The 15,311-nt window shown below is 35.1% G+C and overlaps 1 protein-coding gene across 1 annotated transcript in view; it reads left to right on the forward strand.

Moving 5' to 3' along the window:
* The window catches only part of LOC144968653 (THO complex subunit 5 homolog), a 31,598-nt gene that overhangs the window by 10,139 nt on the left and 6,148 nt on the right, over window positions 1–15,311 (forward strand). The window contains exons 5-13 of the mRNA XM_078907205.1: window positions 3,277–3,352; window positions 4,007–4,077; window positions 5,293–5,407; window positions 6,287–6,419; window positions 7,188–7,309; window positions 8,035–8,134; window positions 9,429–9,537; window positions 11,248–11,349; window positions 14,150–14,457. Of these exons, the coding sequence (XP_078763331.1) occupies window positions 3,277–3,352; window positions 4,007–4,077; window positions 5,293–5,407; window positions 6,287–6,419; window positions 7,188–7,309; window positions 8,035–8,134; window positions 9,429–9,537; window positions 11,248–11,349; window positions 14,150–14,457 (1,136 nt within the window). The remainder of the gene's footprint in view (window positions 1–3,276; window positions 3,353–4,006; window positions 4,078–5,292; window positions 5,408–6,286; window positions 6,420–7,187; window positions 7,310–8,034; window positions 8,135–9,428; window positions 9,538–11,247; window positions 11,350–14,149; window positions 14,458–15,311) is intronic.

Consider the following 15,311-nt stretch of genomic DNA (forward strand, 5'->3'; position numbering starts at 1 on the left):
TTCATGACCGTGATGTTAAAGATGATGATACGGACATTTTCAACCTGAAATTTGATTTGTACCATACTATTACGCAAACCACAATAATGACATAACTGTGTTGAATTAGTGTGACACATAAACATTGATGCTTAAACGATATCTAGGTGTTCGGTATGCTGCTAATGATGATGACTATGATGATGATGATGATGATGATGATGATGATTATTATTATATTATTATTATTATTATTATTATTATTATTATTATTATTATTATTATTATTATTATTATTATTATCATATTATTATTATTTTATTTATATTATTATTATTATTATTATTATTATTATTATTATTATTATTATTATTATTATTATTATTATTATTATTATCATTATTATCATTATTATTATTATTATTATTATTATTATTATTATTATTATGAGGTGGGTAAAAGGCGACAGAGTTCAAGTAGACACCGTTTCGTGACCTCGCCGACCCGAATGCAGACGACACAACTAGCAACCGCAGAATGCGATGCATTGTTTATAGATATCTTCACATGAGCGGAAGTCTATTATTTTCAAATAATTCTAATTTAAAAAGACATTAAGAAAATACAAATTATACTCATTGAAAGCTATCGGAATATACAAAAGATATGAGAGGGGGAAAAATCTTTTTTTTTTTTCGTATTCGTATTCGACCACCACAACTTTGATTTCTTTGATTTCACAATCTCATGTTCCGCGTTCCGATGCCGGTAAAATTTGAAATAACAAAATTGGTATACTTTTGGATTTTAAAAAATACTTTTGAAAATTATGTTACTCTCTTCTTAAATGAATGAATTTGATAAGTTGTATGTTATGAATAAATGATAAGTTATATTTCCGATTTCGATTTAAGTGTACATGTGTACTCGGTACCGATGACGTAGTCTGTGACCTTTTGACACCAAAGCAAAATGTCGTTGTGAAGGCGGCAAGTTTCATCACCACCGTGAATTTTTACACGATTTAAATTGCTGATATCTCAGCTCTTGGAGTGATGAGAAAGTGGTTCTATATCACAATTTAAACCTTAGAGCACGAACTTTTTTTCATTAAAAAATCATGCTTTCATCACTAATTTGCACAATTCGGGGGTTTTGTGTCCCTAATTCCCCCAGCTAGATCAATTAATTGTATTTTTATGAAGTGTTGACGTAGATTTATATTATATTTTATTCACAAGAGTCTTTTTTACTGCCACTGTTCTCTGGTAAATTTGTCGCCACAAGTGGGTAACTTTGTCACGAGATTATATACCAGATTTTACTCCTTACAAGACAATATGAGGAACAATTTCCATTTCTTAAACACTTTTTGTCCTCAAATCTCTCTACATTAACCGATACTGCCTATTGCCATATATTTATTCGCTCTTGAATTGAGTGTGATGATGTATGTAAAGTGCCTTCCTGGGGACACATTTCAATGCCAGAGTTACGAGATCATAGCCTGTTTCCCATCCATACTTGAGTCAACTGATTTTTGGTTATTATACCCACATATACATTCATATTTTCTTTTGTTAACTTACTTAGATTTCAGTGCTTATAATTATTATTATTGTACAATGACAGTGGTGTGCGGAGAATTTACCCGGAAGTACTGACCAATTTATCCGAGTATATACTTTTAAAATAATGTCTTAGATATTTTTCTGATGATAATATACTCTTAAAATGAAAATAAAATGGATATGGATGGTGATAAAGTGAATACCGCATTGATTTTGTGACCGGGGCCTTCACATCCACATGCACAAACCAGGGGAACTTTGGTGTAGGATTGCCGTTACTGTTGAAAAGTCAATGATGTCACAACATCTTGATTTCAACATGTAATTTTGACATGCTCTAACTTTTAAAGATTTTTCCTTGTTTTCCTGCAAACTGAAGCAATACATTCATTCATGTCTTGTCTTTTGAATATGGAAAACGTGAGGGATGAAAGGATAAATGGTTTCTTGGGGGTGGAGGGTCGTGGTGAAGTAACCCGACTCTACCCTATATAGCGCATTTTCATAGATTTACTATGTTCAATGGGCTTCACAATATTTCAATTATTCCCCCAGCAGGCCATATGAAACCATTTTTCCATTTCATACAGTATCATTTTTCTGTCAGGCATAATTTTTGTACTAACACTTTTACAGTATCCAGCACTGCCTATTGCCAGAAACTCATTCACACCTGGGTCGAGGGGATTTATTTTTCTGGGGAGCAAAATTGCTGAGTAAATAAGGCATTGCACAAACATTCGGCATTTTGTTTGTTCCTTGCCCATGAAGTTTAGCCTCTTTAGCTAATTTTTTGGCTTCCCTTGGTGGGGGATAGGGGGGGGGGGGTCACAATTACTGTCCTCTATCCCCCTATATGTATATCTTGAGCTTGAGCTTTTTATGGAGTGCAATAAATACTAAACGTGCTCAAAATGCTCTACTGAGTCCCTAGCCAACAGCAACACAACATGTAGGACGAGACATGATGCCTATGATGAAATATTACAATATCTTAGGAAAGAGACAATGCTGTTAACGGTCAGTTACTCGATTAACACCTGAGAACGGTGAGAGAATATGAGTAAAGAGCCTTTTCCAAGGACTCAACTATGCACCACTCAGCGAGAGACTCGAAACCAGGACCTTCCGATCTGAAGGCGGGTGTCATACCTCTAGACCACATTGCCGCACATATCTGTTATCCCTTTGCATGTTGCTCTCAACTTTGTTCTAGATTGATATATTTCTCAGTTTTTTCCTGGTCCTGGTAGGCCATAGTTTAATTAAATTTATAGTTACTTTTTTTGAGATTTGATTTTTTTCCCCGTGTGAATCATCATAATTGTTTTTAGTTTTGAATATATTGTAGTATGAGCTAATGTCAAAATAGACTTGAGTCTCTTGTCTTAGGCTTGTGTTGGCAGTGCTGAGTTGGGTCCTTGGAAAAGGCTCTTCACTAACATTCTCTAATCATGTTCAGATAATAAAAGAGTACCTTGCTGGTAACAGCTTTGTCTTTGTCAGAATAAAATTGTAATATCTCCTTAAAGGCATGTGTCGTCCTACATGTTAAGTGTTGTTGTTGGTTTGGGACACTAAGTATCATTTTCAAAGCGGTTCTGTTCATTTTTATCCAATCTACAGTCTCTCAGTCCACAGCCTTAGGCAGGATTTCATTTATTTGATATCATTGGTGTCCTATGGTGATTTTTTTTTTTTTGGTATTTCTTCGTCCTTGTGACAGATCCAAAGATGAGGAGATAGAACTAGTGTCAGTCGACGACTTTTATTCAAATGCTCCAGAGTCATTTTCAAATCCAGTAGGTATTCTATTTTAATGTCATAAATTGTTGAAATATGTAAGATAAAAATTGGAAAAGGTGTGTATCAAACAGTGCCAAATAAGAAAAGCCATCCCAAAAAATCAGCCTGCCTTTTCAGATCTCTTTGTTATTTTTGATAAGATGTTTTAACATTACATCACATAGGTTACCCAATAGTTGGGATTATTTAATATCTATTTTCTTCACAACGTTTCCCTGTGAAACTTCACCTGCATCATATTAAACATTTTCAGCTTTTCTTATAATGTAACTCCACTCCTACCCTCAAATGTTAAGCTTTATTTGAAAATGTTGATATCACCATGGTTACTTGATTTTATTCTCTATATATTTTTCTTTATTAGTTACTGTTAATTTTGGATAATATACATAATGGAGGATAAAGATGAATTTAAGTCACAATTAAATTTGTATGCTTTCTTGTCTTTCTAAAGATGTAACATTTTGACATGGAATTTGGATAAGAATAATAATTGATTACTCAATCGTCAATTTCTTTCATCATTTTCCCTACCACTTTAATTTTAGATCTATGATTTTTCACTTCAAATGACAAATACAGTAACTAGCATTATTTTTTCTTGTATATTTGTTTCTCTTTTCTCCCTTTTGAAAAAAACTTTTTTGTAGGATGTGACGAAAAAAGACCTTCATCAGCAAACGCTGGCAAGACTTGAATGGGAACTACAGCAAAGGAAAGAGTAAGTGTAGCTTTGTGTTCTAGTGGTATAGCACTCAACTTCATACCAGGTTTGAGTTCTGATTGTGCTGCACAAAGTTTAGTCCTTGGAAAAGGCTCTTTACTCACATTCTCTCACCGTATTCAGGTGTAAAATGAGTACTTGGTCATTGACAGCATTGTCGCTGTCTGAAAAAATGTAATGTTGACTCACTGGCATATTGTCTTGTCCTACATGTTAAGTGTTGCTGCTGGGACCCCTTGCGTAGTGGATATTGGCTATATATATACACTCAGGTTAAGAATTCTTTTTTTATTTTATGATATAAGAGAATATCCCTGCACTTTTCCAATTGAAAGAAGCTTGATTATTAATGATACTGGGTAAAATAGTCACCAGTTCTGCCTACCTACCAAAACCACCGTAACTAACTTATAAAACTGTAGCCTTTAACATTTTTAGTTTATATCAGAAATAATTTAATGAGTATTGATCACCTCTCTGGGCCTAAGGAGATATAAAGTAGCAAAAATAAATAGATAAATGCTTTTTCTATAATCTCTGTAAACTGCAAGATTATAAATTAAAACTAGGAGTTAATTTTGAATATGATGTGAAAATAATTCTAACCATTTTTGCACGTTATAAATGGTATAAATTGAAAGTTTGATATTTGAAACGTCTTAACATTTAAATATTTCAATTTTGGTTAATGGTGCCAAAACTGATAAATTGACACCACAAGTTCCCTTAAAACAATGCCAAAGAGTTGAGTGATGTCAATCTTATTCATTCTGTTGAGTGAAATAAAAATCTGAAAAAGTGTATTTGAAACAGTGCCAGACAAAGCAGAGAGAACAATACCAAAAAAAAAAGATATCTCTTAAAAAATCAGCCTGCCTTGACTACGGATTGAACCTTTGACTTCCCGATTGCTGGTCAGACAAGCTACGATTACAACTATTGTATAGGATTACATTAATGGGTAATAATAAGACATCTGACTAGTAATTAGGATGTCTGAGCTTCGATCTCCAGTCAAATCAGACTGATTTTTGGGAGGATTTTCTTTTCTTTCTTTTTTTTTTTTTCTCTATGTATGGTACTCTTTCATAAACACCTTTTCAGATTTTTAATTTACACCAATGCCTGCTCCCTAATTTGTCAGAGTAACATGAACCAGTTTTGTTGTTGAAATGCTTTACTGTCATGCTTCTCCCTTGCATTCTTTGTCAGGCTTGCCGTAAAGCTGAAGCAGATGGAGACCAATAAGGACAAGATAACTCAGGAGATTAAATCAAAGAAAGAGTATCTGGAGACTTTGCAACCAAAACTATCTGCAATCTTAGAGGTATTATTAAATCATTGTTACCCAATTTGAACACTAAGTTGCTGAAAGATGAGGACTATAAAATGTAATGTATAAAAATGAATATAACAGTTTAAAAAAAGAACAAAATTCTAACACGAAGCATTTCAGGCTCAAAACCCTTCTCCAGCAATTAACAACTAAAACATTAATACATGACATAAAATCCAGATGATGGCTAAAATGTGGATTTAACTTGATATATTACTGTATTGTTTTTTCAGTATTGTTCCTTGATTTGTTTTTTAAATTCTTTTTAAACAATGTTATATTCATGTTTGTACATTTTACCCGTTTGAATCTCCACCCCTACCATTTCTCACCCATCACCACCATTTCTCTCTTCCCTTCATTTCCTTGTCTGGATGGAAGAATATTCTTTATCATTTGTTTTAGCAGAGATATAAAATAAGTCAGACCTTTGGGGTCCTGATGGCTCAGTTGCTAGAGCATGTAGGTAAAGAGCCTATTCCAAGGACTCAACTTTTGTGCTATCTGCTTCAAGGCCAGTACCATACACAAGAATACAAAACTGCTAATGTGGTTTACATGTTTATTATGACCCTAATCTAATCAGATTTGGGGGTACCTGATAGTTCAGTTTGAGACCACTCAGCTCACACAAAAAAAGGACTGGGCAATCTTTTGTGCAGTCGTGTATGTTTTTATCTGCCCCCAACGTCCACCCGACAGTAATTGGTAGCAAGGTATTTAGTTATGACAGAAAGCAGTCAGTTATAGACCAGCCTCCTGTCCAAAAGGTAGCAGGGAATTGCTACAAACCGTTTGACACTAGAAAAACTGGAATAAACTCCAGTTGCATTGGCAACATGGTTCTAAAGAACTTTTTATTTTCCTTAGGCAACTAGACCTGTGCAAGATTATCTGGATATACCTTATGATACAATCAGAGAAGAACACGGGAAGGCTAAACATTTGTCACCACCTCTCTACGTCCTCTACATGCAGTTATCTGCTTACAAAGATGCTTGTGGTTAGTTGCTTTACAAAATTATATTATTTTCATTATTTATTACTAGTCTTCTTTTTTTTTGGTCCTCCTTGAATTTATGTTTTTGTATTCATTGTTGAATGTGTGTCAGGAAAGTTCTGGATTGATACATGTAAATAAAATTATTAAAAAATAAAAATGATTACCTCTCCTCCTCCTATTCCTCCTTCTTCCCCATTCTCCCCTTCCTCATTCCAACTCGTCTTCCTCCCCTTCCTCTTCCTTTTTTTTCTCTTCCTCTTCTGGGCAGCTCAAAGTTAAAACCTCTTTACTGACATTTTCTCACATTATTCAGGTGTAAATTGGGTACCTGATTGGTAACGGTATTGTCTCTGTCGAAAAAAATTGTCATAGTGCCTTACAAGCGTGATGTGTCATCTTACATGTTAAGTGTTACTGTTTGCCAGGGACTTTTTGTAAAGCATTTTGAGCATGTTTATTGAATATTGCACAATATAAAAACTCTTTTCTTCTTCTTCTTCTTCTACTTTTTCCTTAATTTTTGTCCAAAAAATGATGCTTTAATTGGTTTGGTGTCCTTGTTTTAGAGTATTGGAGCTAAAACCGAAACTTTGCTTAGGTGGAAACAAAAATAAGAAATAATCAATATCTAAAATAATTTATTGTTGGATTCAAACCAGTCTGCAATACTGGTCCCTTTTCATAAATAGGTTTTGCTTGTTGAGAATTAGATTAATAGTCCATTCTTCATTCCCAGTATGAAACCCATTGTAAACACTTTTGTTTCAGATAATCAACTAAAAGTGAGCATCGAGGGAGATGTGGAGGCTGCCAAGTCAATGGGGGGTCAGACGCTTGAGTTGGACGATGACTCCGACAGCGACAACGATGAACTGGATGGATCCCAATCTGTGAGTTGAAAATTACAATATGAGTTTTAGGGAAAAAAAAACCCCAAAGAAACACCAATCCTGTGGTTTTATATAGAGCAATCAACATGCTTTACACAGCGTCCAAAGCCAACAGCAAAACTTCAAATTTGAAGATATCAAAACAGCAAATTAGACAGGAGGTACTGGTTAACTGTGGGTAACCTCTGTGGTGTAATGGTAGCATTTCTTGCCGGTAATCAGATCTGAGGTTCGATCCCCATTCAAGACAGGCCGATTTTTGGGATGATTTTTCCTTGTATTTTTCTCTCTGCTTTGGCACTTTTTCATACACACCTTTTCAAACTTTAAACATTTGAAGATGAGACCTGATGCCTGGTCTCCATTGTGTCTGAGATTGATGAAAAGGAGACAGCATTGAAGTTTGAAAAGGAGCTACACACTGCGCTGTATATCTTTTGTACGTCTTCAAGTGAATATTTGTCTCATTTCAAGGGGAGACTGGAATACCCCTGACAGTGCAGTAATGTGAAATGAGCTAGGGTGAGCACACTTGTTCAAGGCCACAAATCAATAAGAGTAGTCGACCTCAATACCTTTTAAAGTATGTAACAAAGGCCATACCGCTGAGTCACACTAGTAATGAAGATAAAGACACTGTGTTTGTGTTGATTGCGACGCTATCAAATCATTGGGTTTTTTTTTTTTTTTTCTTAGTTCTCTAAGCCTTTCGTTTTCCTTTTCAGAAAAGACGGAGGAAAACTATCGAAGCTCGCCGGACTGACATGAAAAATCATATCTTACAGAAACACCCGCTGACTGTCATACTGGAGATTACCATCAATGGTGAGAGCAGCTGTTGAATTTCCTAGGGAAGGTCACACGACAGTCATTACCCACTGCTTTATCGCTCAACCTTGCCCTTGACCTCTGAGTAATCCACTCTCCCTAGAGATATTTTTTTTTTTAATTCTCAGTTGTTCAATTTAAATAAAAAATTTTCTTGGACATAGTTTTACTCAATTATCGCTATTGTGTAAAAATTAAGGATGGTAGCTCGGTTAATGTGTATGTAATTGTTCATGGAAAATTGTAAAGAATGCTAAGGTAATAGTAACCACAGCCAATTTCTATATGTGTCGTTATACTATTTCCTACACAACGAGTCTAATGAAATTAGATTTCATTCAACTACCTTTGGACCAAACAGAGAAAGTATAGTCTGTCTATTAAGAAAAATGCTTCACCTTTCTTTAGGACTATTTATAATTACCAAAACTATTAAGGTATGTGGTATCAAGATAGTTGGCTATAAGGTTGAGAAACTTAAGCGAAAATCTCAGGGTGGAGTGGCATTAAAACTATTTATTTAATGCCTGAATTATGAAATTGACATTTAATTATTTTGTTTTTATTGGGTTCAATGCATTTCTTAATTTAAAATGACAATGTTAAAAAATACAAAAGAATTTAAGAAAATTGAATAAAAAAGAGACTAAAATTTCATAATGCAGAGCAGTTTACTTAAACTTCTGTCTGGATCAACAAGACATGTTAGCAGATTGAGGTGATTGGTAGGCAATTGGTGGTGAAGGCCACATATAAGCCAGACCTACCAACTTCCCTGTTCCAATATCCTTGATTGGCAGGTCAGATATAACTCATTTGCCTATGACAAAGGGTTGGTTACATTAAGGTTGCTGACAGTACCCTCAATCTATCTCATAGTGCTACGATAATATCCTCATTAATTGCAACTTGCTTGCGGTAAAACAATGTTATATTGTGCTTAAAATTAAAAAAACTTATATAAATTAAAAACTGTAATTTAAAATCTCCAGCACTTTGTGAAAAAATGAAGTTTGTCTCAAGAGATGATTTTTAGCCTGGAACCACAAGTCTGCTGCAAACTATATAAGCCAAATACAGAGCTGAGGAATTCATTCATTCACCAACTGGACATTCAAAAATGAATACAATATGAGGGGGGGATGAAAAAGTTTCAAATGAGGGCGATGAAGGGTTAACCAGGTGTTGATAGATGTCGTTTTTTATCTTAACTTTCTGGTATTCATTCAATTTATAAATTTGACTTCTGAAAGGATATTATGATCTGTGTGTCTCTCTCTCTCTCAAAAAGAATCAAAACTCCACCTGACCTTTAACAGCCTGTCAGCTTTGAAGATTATCACTGTCAATGTCAAGGTCACACTTAGGTCCAACGACACAACCAGTTCTATCAGTGGAGGGTGAGTTTTAAAAAAAAAGTTTTTAAATTAATAATTTTTCTGAGAAATTTACCTGGTTCATTTTGACCAAGGCGGAAATAACCATTGGTTATTAACCATAGTCATCGGTTTTCTTTTAAAATAGTGCTTGGATCCATGGCGTTGATTGGAGAGCATCTCTCTCATGGCCAGCTGGAGGGTGCTGTACCAGTCAGGTCTCTGGTTCAATTCTCATCACTACAAAAGTTGGGGTTTTTTTTCTATTAGTCTTCTGGCACTTCTGTACTCTTTTCATTTCTTGTTATTATGAAGATAAGTGCTTTTTCCATTCACTTTACTAATAAGTCGTCGTTGCTTGGTAGAGCACTCTACTCGCAAGTTTAAAAAAAAATTATTTATACAAGGGCAATACCTACTAAATGTGCTCAAATCGCTTTACATTAAGGTGTCCCAAGCAATGGCAATACTTAACATGTAGGATAAGACATGATGCCTGTAAGGCGAGATTTCAATTTTTTAATTGTGAGTAAGATAACGCCTTTACCAGCCAAATACTCATTTTGCACCAGAGTACAATGAGAGAATATGAGTTTAGAGCCTTTTCCAAAGACCCAACTATGTGACACCCAGAGTGGGATTTGAACCAGAGGTCTGTCTGCAGATTCGAAAGCAAGTGTACCTCAAGACTACTAAGCTGCATAAAGGGACCAGCACCAGTCCTGGATTCAGTTGGTGTTGGATTTTTCAAAGAAATCTCCATCACCCTGTGGTTGTTTGGGTAGCGTTGTCCATAAGATAGTGTCTTATTCAGGGTCTAGTGAGCAATTTTCACTGTCTGTTTAACCTTGGGCAATGTTAAGTGTGGTCAGTGACAGATGGGTGACCGTGATCGGGAAAAATTATGATCCTGGCATTGTGTCCTGTTAAGGCACTTTACATATATTACCTCACTCAACTCAGGTGTGAATGAGTTCCTGGCTATAGGCAATGATAGATATTGTAAGAGTGTTAGTACAAAAAGAGTGCCTAACATGTGACTGGTATTGTATAACATATAAATTTGGTTTCATATTGCATGCTAGGAGAATAAATGAAACATTGCAAAGCACATTGAGCATGGTAAATTTGTTGAAATGCGCCATATATATATATATAATATATATATATATATATATATATATATATATATATATATATATATATATATATATATATATATATATATATAGGTAGATATAGATATATATATATATACTTATATATAAATGTATATGTATGTATGTGGATGTGAGTTTATTATATGTAATAATAGAGAATAAAGATATGAAATTAGAGTGACACGAGAGAAGAAGAACATTTGTTTATGTGTGTGTGAAGGAGTGAGTGAGAGAAACAGAGAGAGAGAATTTGGGAAATATGAGAGATTTTTTTTTATACATTTAGTTTTGTTAATTTTTTTGTTGGTTTACATCTGTGTCATTATAATATTTCCTTTTTATTATTTATTTGCTTGATTTATTTCAGAAATTCACTAGTAAATGGCAATACACACTGAAAATTTCCAGAAGTGGATAAATAAAGTTCATCTTATCTTATCTTATCTGATCTTAGAAACGCTTATGTTTATTTTTTAAAAATTTGATTTGAACCATCAAGTTCATTCTGACATAATACCAGATGAATGCAGTGGGTTACAAATAAGAAATGTATTGATATTGTTCCCCGTGACAGGGACCTGTTGTCACCAGACTTACTTTTAGATGAGTTGTATCCAGGGGATCACGGCAATGACTCACCTAATGTCGCAAACCACTACGAACTCAGCAAATATGGGTAAGTATGTTTTCAAAAAACTCTTTTAGACTGTGTCTTTAAACTTAATTATATAAAAATCTGAAAAGGTATGTATTAAACAGTGCCAGACACAGTACAGAAAAAAAAAATTCTCACAAAACCAGGCTGTCCAATCCCTCTAGGGATTGCACGGCTCAGCGGTATGGTCTTTACTTCATAATTAAAAGATACAGAGTTTGACTAACTGTCACCTCACCCTAGCACTGCACTTCAGCTGACATCTGGGTCATTCCAGTCTTCCCTTGGAATAGGACCTGTAGGATGAATAAAGGAATTGCATTTATTTTTGAATTAATTTATTTCTTCATTGTCTGGCAATGTTTCATACACCCCTTTTCAAATTTTAATCTTACACCACTGCCTGCTGTCTAATATGTCCACTTAGTAGTAATAAAATATAAATGTATTGTTTGATTTGACACGTTAACATGACTTAGTATTAGAACCAGCAGATTTTTTATGATATTTAAAGTGATGAGAACTGCATTTTGCTTTCATTTGTGGCACTTTCTTAGGGATCTCTAAGTTTGTGGTACTTAATTAGTTTTATTGCTCTCATATAAAAATGTTTGTGCTTGCATGCATAGGTATCCACATACACACAAACACAAAACACTTACTCACATGCAAACACACCAACACACTATTCTATCACTAATAAAATGTATTTGATACGAATATTTATATAACAAATTTCCACTGGTTTACCATACTGAACCGGAGTAACAATGCTTCATTAATTTCCATCTTAGTCAAAATGTAACCCTTATATGATGTGATTTAATTTTGTCTTGTTTCATTTCAATCAATTCTATTTAATTTGCGCTCTGTATTTACGTCGTACGTTGATTAATCTGGAGGTCTGAGGTTTGATCCCCAGTTGAGGCGGATGATTTTTTTCTTGTATTTTTCTCTCTGCTTTGTCTAGTACTGTTTCATACACACTTTTTCAGATCTTCATTGTTGATTGGGAATTTTATTGAATAAACAGAGAGTTTTAAGACAGGAAGAGCTATAAGTTACCAACATTTTATGACCCCCCCCCCCCCCATTCCTTTATGCAAACCTACCTTACAGACAGATTTTTGGGTGACAAATTTGGTCAAATTACATTTTTTCTTCTCGAGATTCCGCTTTTTAAACCAAAATTTTAGAGGGAAAGTGATTAAAATGTTATTATTCAATTCAACTGATCAAAATCCAAAATACCTCCGCGTGACACTGGATAGACAAGTGACCTATAGAACCCATCTAGAGGGTACAGCAAGAAAGATAGGGAAATGAAATTGTCTACTCAGAAAACTGGCAGGAACAACATGGGGAGTATCGCAAACTCTTCTCAGAACATCAACCCTGGCCCTTTGCTACAGTGTGGCAAAAAATATTGCGCTCCTGTTTGGACAAGAAGTGCCCATACAAACCTTGTTGATGTGAAACTAAGAGACTTGATGCGAATAGTAACTGGATGCCTGAAATTAACCCCAACACAATGGCTGCCCAGTCATGAGCACTATAGCACCACCTCACTTGAGGAGAGAGGATATAACACAGAAATGGATATCCAGAGCTGAAGAAGATAGTGGAACTCCTCTACAAACCACATACAAAACTGTGCCCCCAACATCAAGACTAAAATCTCGTTCACATTTTTACCTATCAAAGAAAGAAAACTACAACACGCAAGAAGCCTGGTGCGTGGAATGGAAAAGGAATAAGCCAACAGGAGGGGAACTAATTGAAGATCCCTGTAAAAGTCTCCCAGGTCTACAGGATCAACCAAGAAAATACTGGGTAGCTGCAAATAGACTACGGTCATAACATACAAGAACAGCTGCCAACATGTACAAATGGGGGCTCCAAGAATCACCATCATGCCCAAAGTGCAACCAAGCACCACAAGATGCAAACCACCTCGTACTAGATTGCCCAGAGACCAAACTAGAAGGGGGATTTGAAACCATCAACAAATGTGATGATGACTTCCGAACCTGGATTGATACCTTGAACATAGAAGTGTAGCCGAACGATACTACTACTACTATTCAATTCAGAAATAGATAAGTTGCCAGTGTCTCGTCTTGCCACTAAAGTCAAGCAATTTTAAGCATGATTCCTTGATGGATGACAGTGATTGTGGAGAATTCTGGTCTCAATGTTGTGTCCTTAGGTAAGGCACTTCACACACACATTACCCCACTCGAATCAGGTGTGAATGAGTACCTGGCTGTATACAGTGATGGATATTATAAGAGTGTTCATACAAAAAGACATCTAACGGGCAATTGGCACTGTATAAAATGGAAATATGGTTTCCAGTGGCCTGCAGGGGGAAAATGAAACATTGTGAAGTGCATTGAGCATGGTGAATCACATGGAAATGTATTATATCAATATTCTTATTTATTTTTATTGCTATTTTATTCAGAAATGAATATGCAGCCAATTTCGACTACACTCAGACTTGCACATTGTTTGCAGGCCCAATAATTAAATGCAATTATGGGTTTGATCTATCATTGTTGTAATGGACAATATTTTGCATTGGTTTGAGAGTATTTCATTGTTGTGAGCCTATAAAAATAAGTAGACATGGAAACACTGCACCAATTCTAAAGTATTTTTAAGTAATAATGTATTAGGGTCAACACAGATTGTTTTTTTTTTTTTAATATTTTTTAACATAAGATTTACAGATTTTTTGTTTGTTGCATGAGGCAGGTTCTGTTTATGAAAAATGTTTCCTTTTCATTTCTCATTTCTATCCTCATTCTCCACTCAGGCTACAAAACTTAACCAGCTACATCACAACCGTTGGTCGTCCTTACCTATGGTGCCAGTGGCTGGCAGGCTTACAGTTCTTGACAAAGGATGTCATGGAGATGGAGAACAAAATGGCTGCAGCTCAGGAAAATGGTGAAAGAGAGGAAGCAGGTGTGAAAGGAACTGGTGATGATGGAAAAGATGGCGTAAATGAAATAGTTCAAGCCAAGCACAGTGTCAGTGCTAGTCACATGGAGGAAACCATTCGACGACTCAAGAAAAGACTTTCTGCCAGGATAACTCTTCTGTCGCATATTTCACAGATTGGTGAGAATATGGATGATTCTTGCCTTTTAGTGCATATGATTATAAATAAAAGGTGATATCAAAAGAAAAAGTATCTTTAAATATTCAGATAACTGGAGAGTATTGTATGATGGGAACTTTGTGTCCTTCATTTGTGGAGGTATGGCACAATTACATAGTCTGTGCTTCATTCCCAGAAAGTGTGGAGTTAGATTCCCTGAGTGGGGTCTTTTGACCTCCCATCGTTGACTGGGAGGTCACTCTTGATGTGCTCTATGTCTCCCTTTGTATATTTTCCTTTTCCAATTTGTTTCAGTCTTTGTCATGAAAAAAGATTATTCGGTTTTATAATGGCCCTGGCCGGAAACAGTCAAATGTGTAATATTATTTTGAGAGAGATTTTTTCCCCTTGTAAATCATCTCTCTGTTACTGTGTTAGTTTGTTATTTAGATAGAATATTTTGTATGCATTTGAGTGTATTCCTCCTCATCTGCTTGTGTCTGGACTTAACTTTTGGATGATCTCAAACTAAGTTTATTGATAAAGTGCTCTTGATATCTACTTCTGTTCCCTATTTCAATCAGTCACCTTTATCTTACTTTTTTAAATTGTGCTTTTGATCGTAAATTTAGAATTGTTAAAATCTCATTTTCTTCCTTTTCATCTGCGTTGAAATGATCTAAAAGTGTTGCAAGCACTGTATATCCCCTTAAAACATAAAACAAAGGCAAGGACATCACGTTGGGCTAGCTAATTTTTCTGTGGTACACTATGGATGATGTCTGAGTTATTTCAGTCTTCCCTTGGAATAGACCCAAAAGATAAATTCCTCATTGGAGATGAATTAGGGGAATTTTCTTTATTTTTCTTTATT

Source organism: Berghia stephanieae, chromosome 3 (genome assembly GCF_034508935.2).
Source record: "Berghia stephanieae isolate SIO BIC M18660-M18661 chromosome 3, UCSD_Bste_1.3, whole genome shotgun sequence".
NCBI classification, from domain to species: domain Eukaryota; kingdom Metazoa; phylum Mollusca; class Gastropoda; order Nudibranchia; family Aeolidiidae; genus Berghia; species Berghia stephanieae.